The sequence below is a fragment of the Henckelia pumila genome, chromosome 4 (assembly GCF_033568475.1).
Source record: "Henckelia pumila isolate YLH828 chromosome 4, ASM3356847v2, whole genome shotgun sequence".
In the NCBI taxonomy this organism is placed as follows: Eukaryota; Viridiplantae; Streptophyta; class Magnoliopsida; order Lamiales; family Gesneriaceae; genus Henckelia; species Henckelia pumila.
The window spans coordinates 159,496,599-159,520,375 of record NC_133123.1 but is presented as its reverse complement, the minus strand read 5'-3'; the positions used below and the strand labels follow the sequence as shown (position 1 = coordinate 159,520,375).

Sequence of the window (23,777 nt, the reverse complement as noted above, 5' to 3'; positions counted from 1 at the left end):
GATCGGGTTCTCAGGCCACCGTACAGCAGAGGTCACAGGGACAGTCTGCTGGGAGTTCTCATTTGAGGCCACGAGCTTCTGGCCAGGTGTTTGCCCTGAGACATGATCAGGCTGTGGAGGAGAATGAGAAAGTCATCGCAGGTACATTTTTGCTTTATGGTATACCTGCTCTTGTACTTATTGACACTGGTGCATCTCATTCCTTCATTTCTGCACATTTTGTTAAGAGGCATAAGTTACCATGCATTGCACTAGACGTAGTGATGTCTGTTTCTACTTCGATGGGCCAATCTGCTTTGGCTAAGCGTCTAGTGATGGGTTGCCCTTTAGAGTTCGAAGGGAACGTTCTGTTGGCGAATCTCATGGTCCTGGCGATGGACGACTTTGATTGCATTCTGGGAATAGATGTGCTGACTACCTATCGAGCTTCAGTGGACTGCTATCAGAGATTAGTACGCTTTCATCCGGAAGGGAGTGAGAGTTGGTTTTTCTATGGTGAGGGAGCGCGACCCCCGATGCCTTTGGTATCAGCTTTGAGAGCCTGTCGAGCTCTAGAGTCTGGCGGGGAAGGCTACCTTATCTATGCAGTTGATTTTTCCGCTGAGAGTATTGGGATAGAGAGCATTCCTGTTGTGGATGAATTTCCAGATGTGTTTCCTGATGAGATTCCGGGTTTTCCTCCTGCTAGGGATGTCGAGTTTGGCATAGAGTTGATGCCGGGTACTTCGCCTATTTCTAGAGCACCGTATCGTCTGGCTCCGTCAGAGATGCGTGAGTTGAAGAATCAGCTACATGATCTTTTGGACAAGGGGTACATTCGTCCTAGTGTATCTCCTTGGGGAGCTCCTGTTCTCTTCGTGAAGAAGAAGGATGGGTCGATGCGGCTGTGCATTGACTATCGGCAGCTGAATCGAGTCACTGTGAAGAACAAGTATCCGTTGCCTCGTATTGATGACTTGTTTGATCAGCTGCAGGGCACGTCAGTTTACTCCAAGATTGACTTGAGATCTGGGTATCATCAGTTGAGAGTCCGTGATCAGGACGTAGCCAAGACTGCATTCCGTACTCGCTATGGGCATTACGAGTTCCTAGTGATGCCATTTGGTTTGACCAATGCTCCGGCTATATTCATGGATTTGATGAACCGTGTCTTCAGGGAGTATTTGGACAAGTTTGTCGTGGTCTTCATTGACGACATCCTGGTTTATTCGCGTAATACGGAAGAGCATGTTTCTCACTTGCGGTTGGTACTGCAGACTCTTCGAGATGAGCAATTGTACGCCAAGCTGAGCAAGTGTGAGTTCTGGATGGATAGAGTGGTTTTTCTTGGCCATATCATATCCAGGGAGGGGATTTCTGTTGATCCAAGCAAGATTGAAGCGGTACTTAATTGGTCGCGTCAGACGACAGTTGCTGAGATCCGTAGTTTTCTGGGTCTAGCAGGGTATTATCGTCTCTTCATTCTGAACTTCTCTCAGTTAGCTCGACCGTTGACGCAGCTTACCCGCAAGGGTGTGGATTTTGAGTGGTCCTCCGAGTGTGAGGAGAATTTCCGTGAGCTTCGACGGCGGTTGACTTCTGCGCCGGTGTTAGCATTACCGTCAGGATCTGGAGGGTATGTAGTTTACACGGATGCTTCTCTTCAGGGGTTAGGTTGTGTCCTGACTCAGAATGGGCATGTGATCGCATACGCTTCTAGACAGCTGAAGCTTCACGAGGACAACTACTCAGTCCATGATTTGGAATTGGCAGCCATTGTGTTCGCTTTGAAGATCTGGCGTCATTATCTGTATGGCGAGAAATTTGAGATCTTCACCGACCATAAGAGTCTCAAGTATTTGTTCACTCAGGCAGAATTGAACATGAGACAGAGACGTTGGATGGACTTGCTTAAGGACTATGATTGCGAGATTAAGTACCATCCGGGAGCTGCTAATCTCACCGCTGATGCTTTGAGTCGCAAGGTGCGACTATCCGCACTTCAGACTTGTTCGATGTCTAGTGCGATTAGTGACTGTTGTACTTCAGGTTTTACCTTCAAGCATAAGAAAGGTATGCAGAGTATCCAGATGTTTGCGATATTATCTGAGCCAGCCTTGTATTCGCGGATCCGAGATGCTCAGATGTCTGATTCAAAGACTCAGCGTTTAGCTCGTCTAGCTAACGAGGGTAGCTCGTCTGGATTTCATTATCAGTCAGATGGCTTTCTGTGTTTGTCTGGTAGGCTTGTGATTCCGCAGGATGAAGAGTTGCGAGAGGAGATTTTGTCTCAGGCGCATCGCACTAAGTTGAGTATTCATCCTGGGAGCAACAAGATGTACAAGGATCTACGTACTCGTTTCTGGTGGAAGGGAATGAAACACAGTGTTTATCAGTTTGTTTCGAGATGTTTGGTGTGTCAACAGGTCAAAGCAGAGCACCGACGACCTGGAGGATTGCTTCACAGTCTGCCTATTCCTGAATGGAAATGGGAGTTTATCACTATGGACTTTGTGACCCATTTGCCGGTATCCCCGAGGAACTGTGATGCTATCTGGGTGGTGGTGGACCGACTCACCAAGTCAGCGCATTTCATTGCCTATAGCCGAGAGTACTCTGTGGATCGCATGGCACGGATGTACATTCAGGAGATCGTCCGACTTCATGGAGTGCCTGTGAGCATTGTCAGCGATCGGGACCCCAGGTTTACTTCTAGATTCTGGGGGAGTGTTCAGCGTGCGATGGGTACTACTCTCAGTTTGAGTACAGCCTATCATCCGGAGACTGATGGTCAGTCAGAGCGCACTATCCGTACGTTAGAAGATATGCTTAGAGCGTGCGTCTTGGATTTTGGTTCAGCCTGGCAGGATCATTTGCCGTTGATCGAGTTCGCTTACAACAACAGCTATCACACTAGTATTGGGATGACACCTTTTGAGGCGTTGTATGGGCGACGTTGTCGTACTCCACTCTTCTGGGAAGAAGTGAGGGAGAGACAGGCTGAAGGACCGGAGTTTATCCAGCAGGCGATAGACATTGTTGATTAGATCAAGAAACGGATTAAGACTGCCCAGGATCGTCAGGCCAGTTATGCTAATATCAAGCGTAGGCCTTTGCAGTTCGAGGTCGGGGAGAAAGTGTTTCTGAGAGTGTCACCTTTCCGCAAGATTCTCAGATTTGGCCTTAAGGGCAAGTTGTCTCCCAGATTTATCGGTCCGTTTGAGATCTTGGAGAGTATTGGCGATTTGGCTTATCGACTAGCATTGCCACCGCATCTATCCAGCATTCACGACGTGTTCCACGTATCTCTGTTGCGACGGTATGTGGCGGATGAATCTCATATTCTGCAGCGGTCTGAGGTTCAGGTAGACAAGGATTTGACTTATGTTGAGAAACCTCTTCGTATCCTGGATTATAAGGATAAGGTTTTACGGAACAAAGTCATTCCTTTGGTTTTAGTTCAGTGGCAGCGCCGAGGCACTGAGGAAGCTACTTGGGAGCTTGAGGACAGGATGCGTAAAGACCATCCTGAGTTGTTTTGATTTCATTCTTTAAGTTGTATTCAGTTGCAAACTCTGTAAACGTTTGATTTGAATAAAGAATGTTTCTGATTTCTGTATTTGCATTCGGTACTTAAGATCTGATTTCGAGGACGAAATATCTTAAGTGGGGGAGAATGTAGTAGCCCGTGCCCTAATTGAGTAATTAAAGGATTAATGCTAATTAATTGAATTAGGTATCGGACGGATCGGAAGCTCCGAACAGGATCGGAAGCTCCGATGAGCGATCGGAGGCACCGATGTTATTACGTCAGGCATGACGTGTGGTTGGATCGGAAGCTCCGATCAGGACCGGAAGCTCCGATCACCCCTATCCGGAGTCATCAAGTGATATTTTGACACGTGGCAGATCAGGATCTTCGGAAGCTCCGATGACAGGATCGGACGTTCCGATCGAGGTTCGGACGTTCCGATCAAGGATCGGAAGTTCTGATCGTTGTCTATAAATAGAAGGCCAAGACTTCACTTTCATTTGCCAATTCCGAGTTCTCCTTTCCTTTCTAGTCCTTTTGGAGCTGTTCTAGTCTTCTTAGGCTTGGTCCGGAGGTCGGAGAGGCGTTCGGTAGTCGTAGCGGAGTTGTGCCCAAGTTCTGGAGGCATCGACATCAAAGGGCTAACGACGAACGAAGGTATAGCTTTTGCTCCCTATAAATATTTAGGAGTATGCAATAGCTTAGTTAAGGCTTTTAGAGCACTTTGATGATAGTAGTATCATTTGGCAGTGTAGAGCAGACTATAGGCGTGGACCTAGAGTTGGTAGAGCTTGCACTGTATTGAGGTACGAAAGTACTGTTCGAGATATCCTGACTGAGTATGCATGTATTATGTGACTGCATGATTTATATGCCATAATATTATGCTGCATTCATTTGCATCTTGCTGTATCTCCTTCGAGATGTCTGTTAGTAGGGTTGTACCCTATCCTGTTAGTGGATGGACTTTCATCGATTTGGGTCCGGCGTTTCCACGGTTATCTCGGTATGGGAGCCACCTCCTGAAGCGACGGCACAGCGTGCTACATACCAGGGCCCGGTCTGTCTCTGTTATCTGATCCTTGACCTCGAGTCTATAGGGAGTTCACTTTGCATGCATGTATACTCATACTCTCGCACTTAGCATTTTATGCTCACGTCTCGTACTCTGTATTTTCTGGACACCCTATTCCATGGGGCAGGTTTGCGATTGGACGAGGAGGGTGGATCCAGGAGGGGCTAGTCAGTGGTTGGCCAGCTGGAGCTTCGCTTATGTTTTACTACTGATTGTTTGGGGTTTTTATAGCTATTCGATTTGGTTGTATATTATTGGATAATTATAGATTCCTTTACTTGGGATTGTATAATGTTTATGGTTTCCGCAGTTTTATTCTGATATCTGTTTCAATTAAGTTAATTGCATGCCTAAGTTCTGTTTAGTAGGTGATCCGGATAAGGGTCACTACAAGCAATAAGTAATAATTCTCAAGCAGAAATAATTTCAACAAAACCAACTATTTCTGTTGAAAGAATGTTTGAAAATATTACAAGAATTGAACACCCTCGAAAAGCATTTATTGAAGAAATAAATCCCTATAAAAGATGGAGTTCAGATGACCTCCAAATCACAAAACAGTCTGTACCAAGAAGATCATTATCATTTGCTAGAAATGATGAAGATATTCTTGATAAGATTGGAACCATGAATCAAAATATTCTTAAAATTAAACAAGCTATTGTTAATGAGTCAACCTCATCGCAATGACGTCCTTAATAAAATTAGAAAAAGATCTAAGAGATTTAGAAAATAATATTAAAAAGATCAATCTATCAATACAAGAATTAGAGAAGAATTTCAAAGAATATATTGATTTAGCAACGACTAGATTAATAATTGAACAAGAAAGACATAGTAATGAAATATTAAACTATCTTAAGAAAGTTCTTCCAATAGATAAAGGAAAAAGAAAAATGAAGGAAGAACCACCATTCAAAATTGAATCATGGTATAGAAATCCCCTTAGTTATGGCAAACATAAGTATGGAGATGTTTAGTGAAACCGACTCATCTGATTTTGAACAAATAGGAGTAAATACAGAAGAATTATATCATTCACATCAGGACTCAGAACAATACAGAGATATGGATATTTCAGAATCTGAATCTGAAGATGATTCTAGACCACGATTAAATCTACGAACGAATGTAGAAGGTAGTGATGGAAGAGATGAAGAATTTAAAAATAACAGAGACCAATACTCTGGATCTTATAAAGATGTTAGAGATATTTTTAGAGAATCAAAAACATCAGGATTTGTAAAACAGAATATCTTAGATTTAGGTTGTTCAACAGCCAAAGAAAGAAAATCAAAGATAGATCATTGGGCAAATGAACTATCAGTACAAATTCAATTAACATCATTATTAGACAAAAGTGAGAATATTCAAGTTTTAACTCATGGGATGATAAAAATGACACTGGTAGGAGCAGTAAGAACTTGGGCTGAAAATCTAGTAATTACTAATCTACCACAAGGAATGACAGGACATCGATATTTCAAACTATTTGTTGATGCCTTGTACCAAGAATTTTTAGGAGTTTCTAATAATGATGCTAATTTGGTAGCTAAGAATATAGAACAAAATAGAGCAATCTTTATATTAGATAATATTAAATTATGCAATTTATGTTACTTAGAAGAATTTATTTGTGATTATGAAACAAACTATTATCAATTAATAGATGCTGATAAAAAGGAACATTATAAACTAAGTATCTTTAATAAGATACCTAATATACCTATACACAGTAAAGATGAATTCTTAACTAGTCCTTATGCTAAAACTTTAGGAGGAGCTATTAAATTCATCAAAGACATAATAACAAAGAAATGTCATGAAGTAACACTAAATAAAAGAATCTCTAAATCCTACAAACAAAACAATAAACTTTGTTGTGACAAAATGGAATTCACGGTAAAAGAATACGGTTGCAAAACAAACATGTCACACAAATATTTAAAACGACAGAAACAGAATAAATTTAATAAACCTTATAAATCTTTTAATAAGAAATTTATTCCCTATAAGAAAAAGAAATTTAAAAAGAATTTTTTCAGAAAACCTTATAAAAGAACATTTTATAAAAAGTTTGATAACAAAAAACCACCTTGCCCAAAGGGTAAAGGAAAGAATTGCACATGTTGGTTGTGCAACGAAGAAGGACATTATGCGAATGAATGTCCAAAACAAAACGAAAAGAAAAATAAAATTAAACTTCTTGAAGAAATATATACTATTGGATTCTATCCCGTAGAAACAATTGAATTTTCATCCGACGATGAAAATATTTATTATCTTGATGAATCAAGTGAATCAGATTTTGAATCCGATTCCACATTTGATAATTCAAGAAATAATAATGATTAAAATAATGACAAGGGCATTTTCGGAAAGACAAATATATGGAGTAAATTGAAAGTTATGTTTGATTTAGGGAGTTATCTATAAGTTGCCCTTAATTTATAACCATGATTTAAGATATGAATAATAAGTAGATCAATGATTTAAAATGGTAGGATCTGACTTTCCGAAACTAACGTCAAATACGTATCATCGGTAGGGTAGATGCTAATTAGAACTGTCAGACTGACCAACTTATGACGGAACGGGCCGATCCACCAAAAATCTACCTTTTGACTGGTCGAGGGCGGACCAGACTATCATTCCGGCGGGCTGAAAATTCTCAACCCAACCCAACCCAACCCAAAGTGGGTTGCGGGTTAGGCGAACCGACCTACGAGTTGGTTTACTACAAATATAAATAAATAAAAATCATTATAATTAATTATAAATTTCATTTCATAAATAAATATTAATAGAAACATATTAATAAAAATTTTAATTATTGATTACATACGTATAAATTTTATATAAAATAATTAATAAAAAAAATTCACAACTTTCATTTAAAAATACATATATCACAATAAAAATAAAAATAAAATAATAATTCTCCAGGCTCGCGGGCCAACTCAGGCCCGTGGCGGACCAATCCGCCTAGGCGCCACCTTTAGTTGGGTTGAAAAAAAGGGAAAATTGCATATATCACCTTTGTGAAATCCCGTGTTAGCTAATAACCTCCTGTGAAAATTTTTTAAGCTAATAACCCCCTGTGATTCTAGATTTATAGCATACACACCCTTTTCAGCTAAAAAATGACGAAAATACCCCTACATAAAATAAATGATAAATTAAATAGTTCATAAAAGTCAAGGGCATTTTCGTCATTTTTTAGCCAGAAGGGTGTGTATGCTACAAATCTAGAATCACAGGGGATTATTAGCTTAAAAATTTTTCACAGGGGGTTATTAGCTAACACGGGATTTCACAAGGGTGATATATGCAATTTACCCTTGAAAAAATTTCAACCCAACCCACTTAAACTTTGTGGCGGGAAGGGGCGACTCGACGAACCTAACCCAAATTGACGGCTCTAATTCTAATTAGATATAACAAAAATTAATATTTTTGGAATTCAAAAACAAATTAACAATCACAATTGTACTACATTAGCTTGTTTTAAATTTAATTAATCCTTCTACTATCCATTTTTTTAATCCTTTTTAGGATATAATTATAATGGATAATTACATATATTTCAAATGATTGTTTTTCAGAAATTTTCTGGAAATGGGGTTGTCTAGGGCGGCCGAGGCAGAGGCGGTGGGCGTGAAGATCGTTTTTGGGATCGGAAAGTGTTTGATCAAAGTTCCCACAGATATTTGGGTGAGGATAAATATTTAATGAAATTCATTTGAAAATATTCAACATTTAATACCTGTTAGGAATCATCCTTCTCCTTCAAAGCCTTTCCTTTTGATTTTAAGAACCTGAAAGCAGGCAAAATCATAGAATAACTTCGTTAAATTTAGAAAATGATATTTCACGTAGGACACAACGAATCCATCTCACCATTATATTACTGGATCATGTCAATTATATTGAACAATCAATTTCTAGCATTTATAACTTTAAAAAAGGTCAACTCAACATGCATAATCTTGACATTCATTTGATAGAAGATAATCATAGAGGGAAGTTGTAAAAGATTTTGGAACCGTATAATAATGTCTAGCAACTTGAATTTGTTGATTTAGAATGAAGGAACGAAAGCAAATTAGTTGCTAGCATTATTATTCATTTCATTTGAGAATTTTGCACTACACCTCGGTTATCTCCTCTACAACAAGATCACACCTGAGAAGTGAATGCCGAGTACGCCGCGAGCCCTTCGGTTTAGCATCCCCATTGATAACTTGAAAGCCATCATTTCCGTAGCTCAACTGCTTCTCCAGTATTTCATTTGCTGAAGCCGAGACAGAAGCATTGCAGTTGTACAACTCGATGGTGTCGAGTGTCGGGCTTTCTCCGATCCCAGATGGTATCTCCACCAAGTTGTTGCACCGTCGGATAATGAGGCGCCTGAGGCTTGGAAAGTGGTAAGAATCAGCTTCCCAATTCTTCAAGTCCAAACTTTCCAGTACCAAAACTTTTAGTTGACAGAACTCCTCTTCGTTCGGTTCCCACTCTGTCCCTACGCAAGCATGATTCTTTAGTTTGAGAACTTCAAGATTGGGTAATGAACCTATGATTGCCAAATCATTCCAAAGAATTTCAACCCCACCCAATGTTAAAGTTTTAAGCGATGGCGGAAACTGAAACTTAATTCTTGATGAGGGTGAAATCAAGTTCAAACACCAATGTCGGTTTGGACTGCCGCGTATTTTCAATGCTTTGAGATGATGTAGGTTGCCAAGATTGTCAATTTGGTAATAGGACCATTCTTTTCCCAGCAAGCTGAGAGCATCGTAGGAAACATCGATTTCCTTGATGTTCGGAATGCTCTGCAACATTTCCTCGGTGAATCTCAAATTCCATAACCTGATAGAGTTTGAAGGTCTTTAAGAACTAAATGTTTACTGTAAAAATCGAAGTTGGCTTTGCATGGATCGAGCAAATAAACTCTGTCAAACTTTACATGCCTTAGATGCACCATCAACCAGATTTCCATAGGTAAGCGATTTTTACTATATCTCCACCGATCTCCAGAAATAATTAATGTCTGGAGATTACATAGCTTTGTTATTGATGCAGGTATATCCCCATCACAAAGCAAAGCGATGTAGCGTAAATTCACAAGCTCCAAAACTTGAGGTGGAAAGTATTGAAACCGTGTTTGAGTTGCATCCAGTACCTTAAGAAGTTGGAATCTTAAGAGCAAATATGAGAAAATATTGCATTGACCCACACAAAGAATGGAGCGAACATGAGAAGTAGAGTCATCTAACACATAACAAGAATATACAAACTCGAACTTTTCCCCTCGATGAATGCTTATACGACGCTCACTTTCTGAAACTGTTCGAAAATGTAGATTGGCAGGACTTTTTGTTATTTGAAGGAACTTCTCATCCTTTGCTTGTTTTCCGCAGAAGTCGAGCAAGAGGTCGTGGATCTTGAAAGCTTTGATTTTGCCTTCATAATCCTTCTTGGACATTAAAAGTAAGCTTCGATCTAGGAGGTCTTCCACACAGCTTTGTGCCACCTCTTCTGGGAATTGACCTTCACCTTGTCTCAGAAAACCCTCAGCAACCAACAGCTTGGTGAGTTTGGAAACATGGATCTCATGACCTTTTGGAAACACTCCCATGTAAAGGAAGCATGGCTTCAAATATTGAGGTAAATAGTTGTAGCTTAATCTTAGTATGTCTGCGCATTGATCATCGCTTGAAAACACCAAGGAAGATACGTTTTTAGCTACTGATTGCCACACAATTTGTGTTTTTTCTACCTTTGAGAGTAATCCACCAATTACCACAACTGAAAGGGGAAGTCCTCGACAATTTTTCGCGATTGTCTTCCCAATTTCTTGTAAATTGAGAGGGCAGGATTCATCTCCGAAAACTTTAGAACATAGTAGCTTCCAACTTTGATCATCACTTAAAAGAGAAATATGATGAACAGCCTCGGGTGGGCTAGCATATGCAGCCACATCAGCAATCCGAGTGGTCAACAAGATCCGGCTTCCGGTTCTGTCATCTGGAAACATCATTTTCAAGTAATCCCAGGCATTAGTATCCCAAATATCATCTATTGTGATGAGGTACCTTCGATGCTTCAAGTTATGATACACATGAAGTCTCAATTGATCACCACTCTCTTGATACATTTCCTTGGTCAATATTTTCATTGAATCTAGCATAGCTAACAGGATATCTCGTACTCTAGTATATGATTGAGATAGAGTGGCCCAAGCACGAACATCAAATTTATATAGGACAGATGGATCATTATAAGCATATGTCGCCAAAGTTGTCTTACCGATTCCGCCCATCCCTACAATTGAGATGACCTCGAGTGCAGACGATTCCCCGGTAAGTTGATCCTTAATCTGCATCAAGTACTCATCAAATCCCACCATGATCAAGTTCTTCGCAGAACTTGATGAATCCTTACTTAAAGCATTCGGAGGTTCTTTGCAGGTCTTGGTGTCTTCTTCCATGGGCGAACCTCTTCCTTGTTTGATCTCCAACCCCATTTGTTCTTTAATCTTTGCCACCTCTTCAATTATGGAATCAACTTTCTCCATCATTAGCTCAATACTAATGATTTGCCCCATCATCGAATCAGATAGGTTGTTTAAATGGAGATCCATGAAATCTTCTGCTTCATATGCTGTATCTCTGATTCTTGTTTCTACAGAGATAGCTTTTTCATTTCTTTTATTGTAAGGGTATTCTTCCAAGAACTGCTGCAAGAATTCAAGCTTTTCGTGAAAGGATTCAATATGCTTCTTCTCACAAGGTATGGAATATGTATCAGGATGAAGGAGGATTTGCTGAAGAGTTAGTTTAAGAGTAATTACAGCAGCATAGGCCATGACTAAATCTCTGTCTCAGGATACAAATGAAAGCCTGTTCATTGTGGGATTTAAGAATCTATGCAATGAAAAGTTCATCAAAATGTGAAAGCAACTTGGAATGTTATTCTACAGTACTTTCACCATGGGGTACTCCATTTTATTGGCGCCCATTTTTTTCTCCACCCTTCCATTTGAGCCAAGCCATGAGCCGGCACCGAGTTTTGTCTGTCTTTGGTTTCGTCGAGTCTATAGGGCTTTCGAGCACATGGTTAGTCGGTAGGGGTGGGCGTCGGGTCGGGTTCGTCAGGTTCGAGTAGTTCGGGTCGGATACCCGAACTTTCGAATAGTATTTTTACTACCCGAGCCCGAAATTTATTTTGCAACCCGACCATTCAATTATCCAAAAAAGTCGGGTAGTTTCGGGTACCCGACATTTATAGCCTAAAAAACCTTTTTGAGTTTTAATATAATATATGTGTAAATTATAATATAATATAATATATATATGCTATAATAATAATTATTATATATATATTTTATATATCGGGTACCCTATTTAATTTTGGGTAGACACGACACCAACCTGAACACAATTAATCGAGTTCGGGTAATTACCCGAACCCGATATTTTCATAAAATTACCCGACCCGATCGGGGTTTTGGTTGGGTGGTACCCAATACCCGATGTTAAAACACCCACCCCTAGCTTGATCAAGTAGTTTGTACTTGGTGAATACACTCTGTATATATTGTGCTAGCTAGATCATTTTCGACTCCTCTCACTTGGGTGCGTTGCTAAAGCAACCCTCTCATGATGTTTATGTTATGTTATGTTCTAATAATAAGAATTAACAAATGAACTATTTTAAATTTTTTTCTTTGTTCCCTTTTTGAAATAATTTTTTATTTGTTAAATGCATGTTTCATTAATAAATATTTACAACTGAGTCTAATAATTTAGAGAGATTATTTTCTTGTATAACAAAAGTCAAAATATGTATTATTTGAATTGACCAGTCACTCTCTGATCTATTCAATGCTTGGACTGGTTTTAAACACTACGCGTTATTTCAATAGTCGCATGTTGTTCAGTCAAGATATATGACCAAAAATATTGGATCTGGGCCGTTGATGTTTACACATGGGCACAGGGCAAGCATCGAACCAACCCATAGCCTATACAAAAGGTGCTTCTATGATCCAGTTGAAATTCATCCCATGGGTCTGGGCCATTCATTGGCCCGGGCCCCACGTCCAGGGGCCCGGGCCAATGAACGATGGATGCTGCACCAGGCGAAATTCATCCGGTGCAGTATAGAATGAGCCCTATACAAATGATAATCCGTACTCTGGTAAAAAGAATCTAACGCGATACATCGAAAACTTGGAATCAAATTGGATATCACTGAAATTTTGGATGAATTATACAACAATGATTATAGGGTTAATTGCATAAACAACTCATGTAAAATCTTGTTATTGCTAAAAACTCCCTATGAAAAAAAACATGGTCTATTAACTCTAAGTGTTTTCAAATATTGATTACATGTACCTTTGTTTTTTCAAATTTTGAGCACACCCTTAATCCGAACGTGTTTTCAGTATTATGTGTTCAGAATTTGAAAACACGAGGAATTAATACTATAGAGGGTTTTAGCAATATTATGAAATCCTAGATTTGCTAATAACTCATTGTGACAGTTTTTTGAACTAATAATCTCATATAATTGAAGATTTGTAGCATACACACCTTTACTTAAATAAAAATAAAAACGATAATATTGCCCTTACTTAAATAATTAATTAAATTAACTTTGTTTTATAATTATATATTTAATTGAAAAAAATCAACTTTTAATCATATAACTATGAAAATTATATATAATTAGTTTATCTTGTGAAATCTTGCTATTGCTAAAAACTCCCTATGAAAAAAAACATGGTCTATTAACTCTATGTGTTTTCAAATATTGATTACATGTACCTTTGTTTTTTCAAATTTTGAGCACACCCTTAATCCGAACGTGTTTTCAGTATTATGTGTTCAGAATTTGAAAACACGAGGAATTAATACTATAGAGGGTTTTAGCAATATTATGAAATCCTAGATTTGCTAATAACTCATTGTGACAGTTTTTTGAACTAATAATCTCATATAATTGAAGATTTGTAGCATACACACCTTAACTTAAATAAAAATAAAAACGATAATATTGCCCTTACTTAAATAATTAATTAAATTAACTTTGTTTTATAATTATATATTTAATTGAAAAAAATCAACTTTTAATCATATAACTATGAAAATTATATATAATTAGTTTATCTTGTGAAATCTTGCTATTGCTAAAAACTCCCTATGAAAAAAAACATGGTCTATTAACTCTATGTGTTTTCAAATATTGATTACATGTACCTTTGTTTTTTCAAATTTTGAGCACACCCTTAATCCGAACGTGTTTTCAGTATTATGTGTTCAGAATTTGAAAACACGAGGAATTAATACTATAGAGGGTTTTAGCAATATTATGAAATCCTAGATTTGCTAATAACTCATTGTGATAGTTTTTTGAACTAATAATCTCATATAATTGAAGATTTGTAGCATACACACCTTAACTTAAATAAAAATAAAAACGATAATATTGCCCTTACTTAAATAATTAATTAAATTAACTTTGTTTTATAATTATATATTTAATTGAAAAAAATCAACTTTTAATCATATAACTATGAAAATTATATATAATTAGTTTATCTTAATATTAGTCATTTGCGAAATATATTTTAATAATAAATTATATTATTATATTAAATTAAGTAATAAGTTTAATTACTTTTTAATTAAAATTTAATATTTAAATTAATTTAAATAATGGCATACATAAACTTAATTAGAAATATAAGTTAATGTATTAATATTTTAATTAAAATGTTCAGTTAATCGTTTAAGAGCAGTTTAGATATTTTTATTGAAAAAATTTAGATATTCACAACTAATAACGGTTGTAGCACATAACATAATCGAAAAGGTGTGTGTGTCATAAATCTAGAATTACAGTGCGCTATTATCCAATATTGTTTTTCAATGTTTTTCGCCTTATTACTAAAGATCATGATATATATACTCGGACAATATAATGTTACAGAAAAACGAAGAATTGCATATAGCTTCAAAAGAAACCGAAACACGATGAAATTTTTTGTCATAGTTGTTTGATGATTATGTGACTTGGAGGAATCCTAATCTTGAAGTCCTCTCTTGTATAGCTAGTTCGATCATCTCACTAAAATGAAGTCAAAGAGTGATTGTGAGCATGCCATATGTGCTACATCGCACCAATTTCCAACATGAATTTCAATTGAAATTACTCATCATTTGATACCATTTATGAATCATCCTTTGTGTTTTCAATCGCTCCTTCACCAATTCGAACTTCTCGCGGCCTACAAGCACACAAAATTATAGACTAACTTCGTTAAGTTTAGAAAAATGACATTTCAGGAAGGACAAAAGAATTGTGCACCACACACCTGATAAATGCACGCATAGAAGTCCTAAATATCATAGGTTTAGAAGTATCTGCATTAATAACTTGAAAATCATAATTTCCGTAGCTCGGTTGCTTCTCCAGTGTTTCATTTGCTGAAGCTAAGACAGAAGCATTACACTTCTACAACTCAATTGTGGTAAGTGTGGGGCTTTCTCCCATCCCAGATGGTATCTAACCAAGCTGATGCACCATCGGATAATGATCGCGCTCAAGAAACGGCTTCACTTCCGATTTCAAGTACCAAAACTTTTCATGGCAGCATTCCATGGTCATTCATCCTCATCTGTGATTAAAATAAGGTAAACATCATCACTTTTTTTTTTTAACAATAGTCCAATTTGCAAACATGTCATATGTTGTGTATTGCACTTCTGAACCAATTTCCAGCATATTCTTTAGTGTGAGGATAAACACTTACAAAACGCAATTGAAATGGTTTAATGTTTAGTACCTGTCTGTGATGATTCAGAGTCATCTGGTGCGTCTTTCATGATCCTACGAGCAGGCACGATGATATAATAAATTAGTCGAACACAGAAAATGATATTATTACATGTAGGACACATGAAAGTTATAAATTAGTTGCTACAATAGGGTCATACCTGAAAGCTTGGAAAAACATACGCTTAGAATGCCTCTCTGCAGAATACACATTAGTAACTTGAAAATCATCATTTCCATAGCTCAGTTGTGTCTCCTTTATTTCGTTTGCTGAATCCCAGACAGAATCCTCACACTCATCCAACCCAATTGTGGTAAGTGTCATGCTTTCTCCCAACCCAGACGGTATCTCGACTAAGCTGTAGCACCATCGAATGATGAGGCGCTGGAGGCTTGGGAAGTGGTCAGACTCAGCTCTCCAATGCTCCAACTCCAAACTTTCAAGTACCAAAACTTTTAGTTGACAGAACTCTACTTCATTTGGTTCCCACTCCGTCCCTACGCATGCATTATCCTTCAGTTTGAGAACTTCAAGATGGGGTAACGAGCCTATAATTGTCAGTTCATGCCATGGAATTCTAACCCCACCCAAAGTTAAAGTTTTAAGCGATGCTGGAAAATGAACGGTAAACTTCGAATTTACCGAGCAACTTGGGTCTGGAATTACAAATATCTTCAATGCTTTAAGCTGATGCAGGTTGCCAAGATTCTCAAGCTGGTAGTACGACCATTCGTTTTCTACCAAACAGCGAGAATCATAGAAAACGTCGATATTCTTGATGTTTGGAATCCTCTGCAACATTTCCTCTGTAAACTCAAAATTCCATAACCCTGAGAGAGTATGGAGGTCTTCTAGAACTACATGTTTTCTGTAAATGTCGAATTTGGCAGCGGTAGGATCAAGAAAATTAGCTCCGTAACACCTTACATACCTTAAATGTGACATGACCCAGATTTCCACAGGTAAGTAATTTTCCCCCAATAGATCGAAATCTGGAACCATTATTAAAGTTTGGAGATTCCACAGCTTAGTTATTGATGCTGGTATATCCCCATTACAACACAAAGCCATGTAGCGTAGATTCAAAAGCTCCATAACTTGACATGGAAATTGAGAAAATGCTACTTCAGTAGCATGTAGTACCCTAAGAAGTTTGAATCTCAAGAACAAATCTGAGGAAGGTGGCCATCGTCCCAAAGAAACAAGCGAGCGAACACATGAAGTGGTTGACATGGAGTCAATATTAAACCGACTGTGCTCAAACAGTACATCAACTCGAATGCTTAGACGACGCTCACTTACTGTACTTGTCGAAAGTAGATGCGCAGGACTTCCTATTATTTTAAGGAACTTCTCATGCTTTGCTTCTTCTATGCAGAAGTCGAATAAGACGTCATGGATCTTGAAAGCTTTGATTTTGCCTTCGGAGTTGTTCTGAGACTTCAAAATCAGGCTTCTATCAAGGAGGTCTTCCACACACCTCTCTGCCGACTCTTCTAAGCTTCGACCATGAGCTTGTCCCAGAAATCCCTCAGCAACCCACATCATGGTGAGTTTGGAAACACTAATCTCATGATTTCTGGGAAAAATTCCTGTGTACAGGAAGCATGCCTTCAAATATTGAGGCAAGTAGTTGTAGCTTAGTCTTAGCATAGCCGAGCATCGGTCGTCACTTGAAAACACAAACGAAGTCACATTTTCAGCAACGGATCGCCACACCTCTTGTGTCATCTCTAACTTCGAGAGGAATCCTCCAATTACCAGAACAGAGAGGGGAAGTCCCCCACAATTTTGTGCAATTGTCTTTCCGATTTCTTGTAAATCGAGAGGGCAAGGTTCATCACCAAAAACTTTAGCACGTAGCAACTCCCAACTACGATCATTATTCAGTAAAGAAATTTGATGAAGAGCCCCAGAAGGACTAGCATACGCAGCCACATCGGCTATCCGAGTGGTCAACATGATTCGGCTTCCAGTTTGGTCATCTGGAAACATCCTTTTCAGGTCATCCCAGGCCTTAATATCCCAAATATCATCTATTACGATGAGGTACCTTCGACCCTTCAAGTTTTGGTACACATCAAGTCCTAATTGATTACCCTTAGGTGATTTATTCATCGAGTCTAGTATCCTTGACATGATATCTCTTATGTTATATGATTGAGATACAGTGACCCAAGCACGAATGTCAAAGTGATGTACAACATATGGATCATTATAAGCATGAGTTGCTAATGTACTCTTACCGATACCTCCCATCCCGACAATCGAGATGAACTCGAGTGCAGATGAATCCCCTGTAAGTTGATCCACAATCTGCATCAAGTACTCATCAAATCCCACCATTAAGTTTTTTGTAGAACTCCATGAATCCTTGCGTAAAGCATTCGGAGGTTCTTCGCGTGTCTTTATCTCCTTTTCCTTAGAGGAAAGTCTTATTTGTTTGATATTCTCCAACCCCATTTGTTCATTAATCTCTGCGGCCACCTCTCCAACTATGGAATCAACTTGCTTCATCATAGGCTCAATCTCCATTTGCCAAATCATTTCCTCTGAATTACACAGATTGTTCAAATGGAGATCCATGGAATCTTCTGCTTCATAAGCTGCATCTCTGATTCTTCTTTCAAGAAAAGTTGCGTTTTCGTTGCTTGCATGGGAGGGATGTTCTTCCAAGAACCGCTGCAAGAATTCAAGTTTTTCATGGAAGGATTCGATATGTTTCTTCTCACGAGGTCTGATGAATATATAAGGGTGAAGGAGGATTTGCTCAAGAGTTAGCTCAAGTGAGATTATAGCAGCATGAGCCATCTCAAAATCTTCTTTTAGTTACATACATACCAGGATTAAAATGCATGGAGTTAAGCTTGGTTCTATGGTTCAAGCTTCAATACACAACACAATTCAATGTGTTATATGATATTAATTGGTTTGGACATTAATTATTGTATTTTAGGTAGGCATGCATGATTAAAATAATGGCAGTAATGGAGTATGATTCTGACAAAATGAATATAAAATTTGCCTCAAAAGGAGTTGTCATTTGTTTCGTACACTTTTATGGAATCGTTCAACGTTCACAATTAGGCAGCTACTTTTTCAATCGAAGGAGGAGACTGCTTGGAAAACCCCTTGTGTTTTCTAGCATCGAGTAAAATAGTTCACTTCAATTTAGAGTTTTATTAGTTCATGAAGATAGTATTTAGGAGAGCTTTTAAAGAGCATTACTCAGCTTTTCACAAAATTTTGTTAAGAAAAAGCTGAAAATTGATTCTTAGAAATTTTTCCAAACACTACATCAGTTTCTTAAATTGATTTCGGTACAATAATTTTTAATGGCCGTTTTGGTGAGCATAAGCCTTCTGATAAAAATCTTCTTTTAGTAACACACCAGGATATAAATGGAGTTTATAAGCTTGGTTGGAAGATTCAAGCTTCAATACAATAGATTTCAAAAATATATAGTTGTAAATTATGATTTTTTTTTTTGAGTACAAGTACATCAAATATCAAATTACATCTCAATTGTAACACTAAAGAAAGAAATTGCCCGCACACAATCGACGGGACTTAAGCATGGACTCGAGACGTGCTTGTCTCGAGCAAAGAAACTAACCAAATCAACCTAAATAAATTAGGAAACTAACCCGCAGTCAGCGGGAATCGAACCTGAGACCTATTGGTCTCAGGACCTTAGTCTTGACCACTAGGCCAAGACCTCATTGGCGTAAATTATGATTTTAATTGGTTAGGAAATTATTGAATTTAGGTAGACATGCAATTTAGGTAGACATGATTAAAATAATCGCAATAATTGAGTGTGATTCTGACAAAATTAAATGAACATAAAATTGGCTTGAAAACAATTTGCCATTTGTCTCATTCACTTTAGATGGGAAATTGCTCATCGTTCACACTTCAGCAGCCTATTTTTTAATCAAAGGAGAAGTCTGCCAAATTGAACTTATTAGAAAACCATTGTGTTTTAGTTCTTCGTTCTCTCATTTACCATCCAAAATTTAGAGAGTGGTGGTTTGATATATTGTGATTTGTGGGGCAATATTTTTCTCCTTTTATCAAGAAAGAAATCGTTTGTTTTATTTTTATTTATCGGTGGAGGTTGTAACATATTAGGTAGTGTTTGGGTGCTTCTCAACTTTTCTTTAATAAAATTTTAAAAAATTTGTTAAGAAAAAGCTGAAAAGTATTTCCTAAAATCTCTCTCAAACACTACCTAAATATTACAATAAAAATCTTTTTACAAAAGTCATCAAGAAAAATTCAACAACTTCTTACAAAAGTTAAACGATCTGGAAAAACCCAGATCATATTCCACAAGTACCACGCGCACGGATTTGTGCAAACACCTCAAAGAATTTATTACAATAAGGAGATTTCAACAAGTTTCCATACTACGTTAGCTTATTTGATAGCTCAATTTTCAGTGTACCGTAACACGATTGCATCGTCTATACGAACAATATCATACCTGTTAGCTAGAAATAATCCATCTCAACATCGCTTCTTGCAAGCCATGCTTCGTGGAACCTACAAAGCAGGCGAAATTATATAGAATTCATTCGTTATTAAATTTAGAAAATGATATATAAGGTAGCACACACGAATCTATCTCACCTGAAAATTGCAAGGGAAAGAGACGGACGACACTTAATTTTAGGATCCACATTAATAACTCGAAAATCATCATTTCCGTAGCTCAGTTGCTTCTCCAGTATCTCATTTGCTGAAGCCAACACAGATGCTTTACACATACACAACCCGATTGTGGTAAGCGTTATTACGAAATATCCGTCGATTTATATTATATTAGATATATATTTACGAATTTACTTTATTTGTATTCCTAAATTAGTGTATGTCAAATCCCACAAAAAGAGGATCGCGACATAATAGCCTTAAATCTAGTCTACCATATTAGTCATTCCTTTATGTATATATTGCATATTGATAATAAAAGAATAGACATCTTCTGCTGCATAATCTTGTTCGAACATTTGTTGCTTGCCCATTTATCTTCTTTTGTCAATATTCAAGATGGTATCAAAGCCCATCCTGGTGACTGGTTACTAATTTTATTTTTTTTTCAAAAATTCGACCACCACTACTTTATCATTACAATGTCAGATGAAAATCAGAAATCACCATCCCATACAACACCTCACATTCATTCAAAAACCAACTCTTCGATGGATCTCTCAAACCCATACTTAGTTCATCATTCAGACCAACCTGGACACATCCTTGTTCCAACAAAACTGAATGGCTCCAATTATCCATCATGGAGCAAATCTATGATTCATGCCCTCACAGCCAAGAATAAAATTGGTTTTATTGATGGATCTATTGAATCACCATCTGAAACAGAGAATCCAAAGGAATTTGCACTTTGGAATCAATGCAACAGCATGATTTTATCATGGTTCACTCACTCTGTTGAACCCGATCTAGCCAAGGGGGTCATTCACGCTACAACGGCTCGTCAAGTATGGGAAGACTTCAAAGACCAATTCTCACAAAAAAACGCACCAGCAATTTATCAGATTCAGAAATCTCTTGCCTCTCTTTCACAAGGCACAATGACAGTTTCAGTTTACTTTACAAAACTCAAGAGTCTCTGGGACGAATTAGATACATATCGGCCAATTTTTGCTTGCAACCAGATGAAGGAGCACATGGAACAAAGGGAGGAGGATCGGATGATGCAGTTTCTCATGGGTTTAAACGACACTTACAGTAGTGTTCGTAGCAATATCCTCATGATAACCCCACTGCCGAATGTTCGCCAGACCTATTCATTGGTCATTCAAGATGAGGTACAAAGGGAAGTAACTACAGAAACAACCGAGAACTTTTCTATTGCAGCTGCAGTTCGGAACCATCCGAACAACTTCTCAAATAAATCAAAAGGCAAGTATTGTGAACATTGCGATCGAGACGGCCACACCATTGAAAATTGTCATACTCTAAAGTATTATTGCAAACACTGTGATAAAAGAGGGCATACAGAGGATTGATGCAAATACAAAAATGGTACATGGACACCCAACATCGTGGGAAATCGACAAGGCCAATCACAACAACAACGTGGACCTCGCAAGAACACTTTTCCTACTGCCAATGCCACAGGTTTTTCAACCGAGCAACTCCAGCAACTCTCGCGAGCATTATCTACGATGAATCCAGACCACAATACTGGTAATAAAGATTCTTATGCGAATGCAACAGGTCTGGCCCCTTTCTCTAATGTTTCGATTAATTCTGTTCTCACTAAACCATGGATTTTGGACAGTGGTGCCACTGATCATATCACCTCTGATTCTTCACTCTTCGCTACGACACAACCTACACTCGTACCCATTGTTAACTTACCAACGGGATCCACAGCTTCGATCACTTCGATTGGCACTATATCTTTAAACCCGGATATCACCTTAGATAATGTTCTATGTGTTCCTAGTTTTCGCTTAAATTTAATATCTATTGCTAAGCTTACTACTGCCCTGAATTGTTGTGCCATTTTTTTCCCTAAGTTTTGTATTTTACAGGACTTGGCTACGGGGAAGATGATTGGCTCGAGTAAACAACATGGTGGTCTCTATTACATGCCTCCGCTACACAAAGCACCAACTTGTAACCAAACTTCACACTCTTCTAGCCTTTGGCACATGCGTCTTGGGCACCCATCGCCATTTCGTCTTAAATTAGCTTCTTCATTGTTATCTACAAATAATATCTCTTATGATAATAAATGCACTGTTTGTCCTTTGGCAAAGCAAACAAGACTTCCTTTCCCATTAAGTATTATCTCAACTCAAGCTCCATTTGATTTATTGCATTGTGATATATGGGGTCCTCACAAAGTTCACACACACTCAAGAGCACGATTTTTTCTCACCATTGTAGATGATTTTACACGATGCACATGGATATTTCTTATGCAATACAAATCTGAAACTCAAAATATTTTGAAGTCCTTCATCCATTTTGTTCGCACCCAGTTTCAAGCTTCCGTCAAAGCAATCCGAGTAGATAATGGCTCTGAATTTTTTTCTTTGAGAAATTATTTTAAATTTCATGGTATTGAGTATCAACACACTTGTGTCTACACTCCACAACAAAATGGAGTTGTTGAAAGAAAACATCGTCACATTTTAACTGTAGCACGCGCATTACTTTTTCAGTCTCATTTACCTTTACATTTTTGGGGTGAGTGTGTCTTAACCGCCGTCTATCTTATTAATAGATTACCATCTCCATTACTCTCAAATAAAAAACCTTTTGAAATTTTATATAATCGTCCTCCATCTCTGGTTCATCTTAAGGTTTTTGGTTGTCTAAGTTATGCAACCGTTGTACACTCCATTCATAAATTTGAACCCCGTGCAACACGTTGTGTCTTCATTGGGTACCCGACTGGACAAAAAGGCTACAAATTATATGACATGGCAACAAAGAAAATTTTTGTCAGTCGTGATGTCAAGTTTCATGAAACTGCATTTCCTTTTCTTACCCCAACTCCTTCAGATTCTGATTTTGCAATACCAAACTTTATCTTTGAGCCTACTGAAACATGGAACCAACCCACAAAAACACCTCATACTCCTCAACCCATCACCCCTACTGTTCCTGACAGCACCAACCAGCCTCTCACAACCACACCACTTCTCGAAACGACGCCTATTCATTTCGACCCTATTACTACCTCTATTCCACTAGACAAATCCACAATTTCAGACACATCAACCATTACTCTTGAACAACCTACTCCATCCAATCCACCTACAAGACAGTCCACACGACCTAAGCAAACCCCAGCATGGCATAGAGATTTTCTAATGTCGTCTCAAGCAAATCACTCTGCCTCACCACCAAGTCCTAAAGAAGGTACTCGATATCCACTCTCTCATTTTCTTTCATACTCACGTTTGTCATCTTCGCATTCTATATTTTTAGCCACTGTCTCAGATCATGTCGAACCCAAAACTTACGGTCAAGCTGCCCTTAATTCACATTGGCGACAAGCTATGAAAACAGAATTAGAAGCTTTAGAACTCAATAACACATGGAACCTAGTATCTTTGCCCGATGGACATAAACCAATCGGTTGTAAATGGGTTTATAAAATAAAATACAATGCCGATGGCACCATCGAACGTTACAAAGCTCGTCTTGTTGCTAAGGGGTACAATCAAATTGAAGGCATCGACTATCAAGAGACATTTTCACCTACCGCAAAGCTTACGACACTTCGCTGTCTTCTGGCCGTCGCTGTAGCTCGTGACTGGTATATCCATCAGTTAGATGTTCAAAATGCCTTCCTCCAT

General features: G+C 38.0%; 3 protein-coding genes across 8 annotated transcripts in view; 1 reads left to right on the top strand and 2 right to left on the bottom strand.

The window, feature by feature from the left end:
• The window catches only part of LOC140864439 (putative late blight resistance protein homolog R1A-10), a 29,274-nt gene extending 17,580 nt beyond the window's left edge, over positions 1 to 11,694 (bottom strand). For 3 of the 4 annotated variants that reach the window (XM_073268623.1, XM_073268624.1, XM_073268625.1), the window contains exons 1-2: positions 8,772 to 11,694; positions 8,353 to 8,404 (exon numbers count right to left, since the gene is read on the bottom strand). In XM_073268623.1, the coding sequence (XP_073124724.1) occupies positions 9,442 to 11,454 (2,013 nt within the window). In that variant the 5' untranslated portion in view covers positions 11,455 to 11,694 and the 3' untranslated portion in view covers positions 8,353 to 8,404; positions 8,772 to 9,441. Of the gene's footprint in view, positions 1 to 8,281; positions 8,405 to 8,771 lie in introns of those variants that run through there. The other variant, XM_073268622.1, reaches the window with a different exon arrangement.
• Positions 11,695 to 14,457: 2,763 nt separating this feature from the next.
• On the bottom strand, positions 14,458 to 20,214 carry LOC140863846 (putative late blight resistance protein homolog R1A-10). Of its 3 annotated transcripts, XM_073267581.1 has the most exons (6): positions 20,068 to 20,214; positions 19,922 to 19,980; positions 15,593 to 18,114; positions 15,442 to 15,485; positions 14,971 to 15,273; positions 14,458 to 14,883 (listed from the first exon to the last, which is right to left on the bottom strand). In XM_073267581.1, the coding sequence occupies exons 3-5, from the start codon at positions 18,016 to 18,018 to the stop codon at positions 15,260 to 15,262; spliced, it is 2,484 nt and encodes an 827-aa protein (XP_073123682.1). In that variant the 5' UTR covers positions 18,019 to 18,114; positions 19,922 to 19,980; positions 20,068 to 20,214; the 3' UTR covers positions 14,458 to 14,883; positions 14,971 to 15,259. The 3 variants fall into 3 exon arrangements, with proteins under 3 accessions (XP_073123682.1, XP_073123681.1, XP_073123680.1); XM_073267580.1 differs by lacking the exons at positions 19,922 to 19,980; positions 20,068 to 20,214 and having other exon boundaries at positions 14,458 to 14,723; positions 14,823 to 14,883; positions 15,593 to 19,536; XM_073267579.1 differs by lacking the exons at positions 19,922 to 19,980; positions 20,068 to 20,214 and having other exon boundaries at positions 15,593 to 19,536.
• Positions 20,215 to 20,570: 356 nt separating this feature from the next.
• LOC140862202 (uncharacterized) lies at positions 20,571 to 21,467 on the top strand. The gene has a single exon (XM_073265209.1). The coding sequence runs from the start codon at positions 20,571 to 20,573 to the stop codon at positions 21,465 to 21,467; it is 897 nt and encodes a 298-aa protein (XP_073121310.1).
• The last annotated feature ends 2,310 nt before the right edge of the window (positions 21,468 to 23,777 follow it).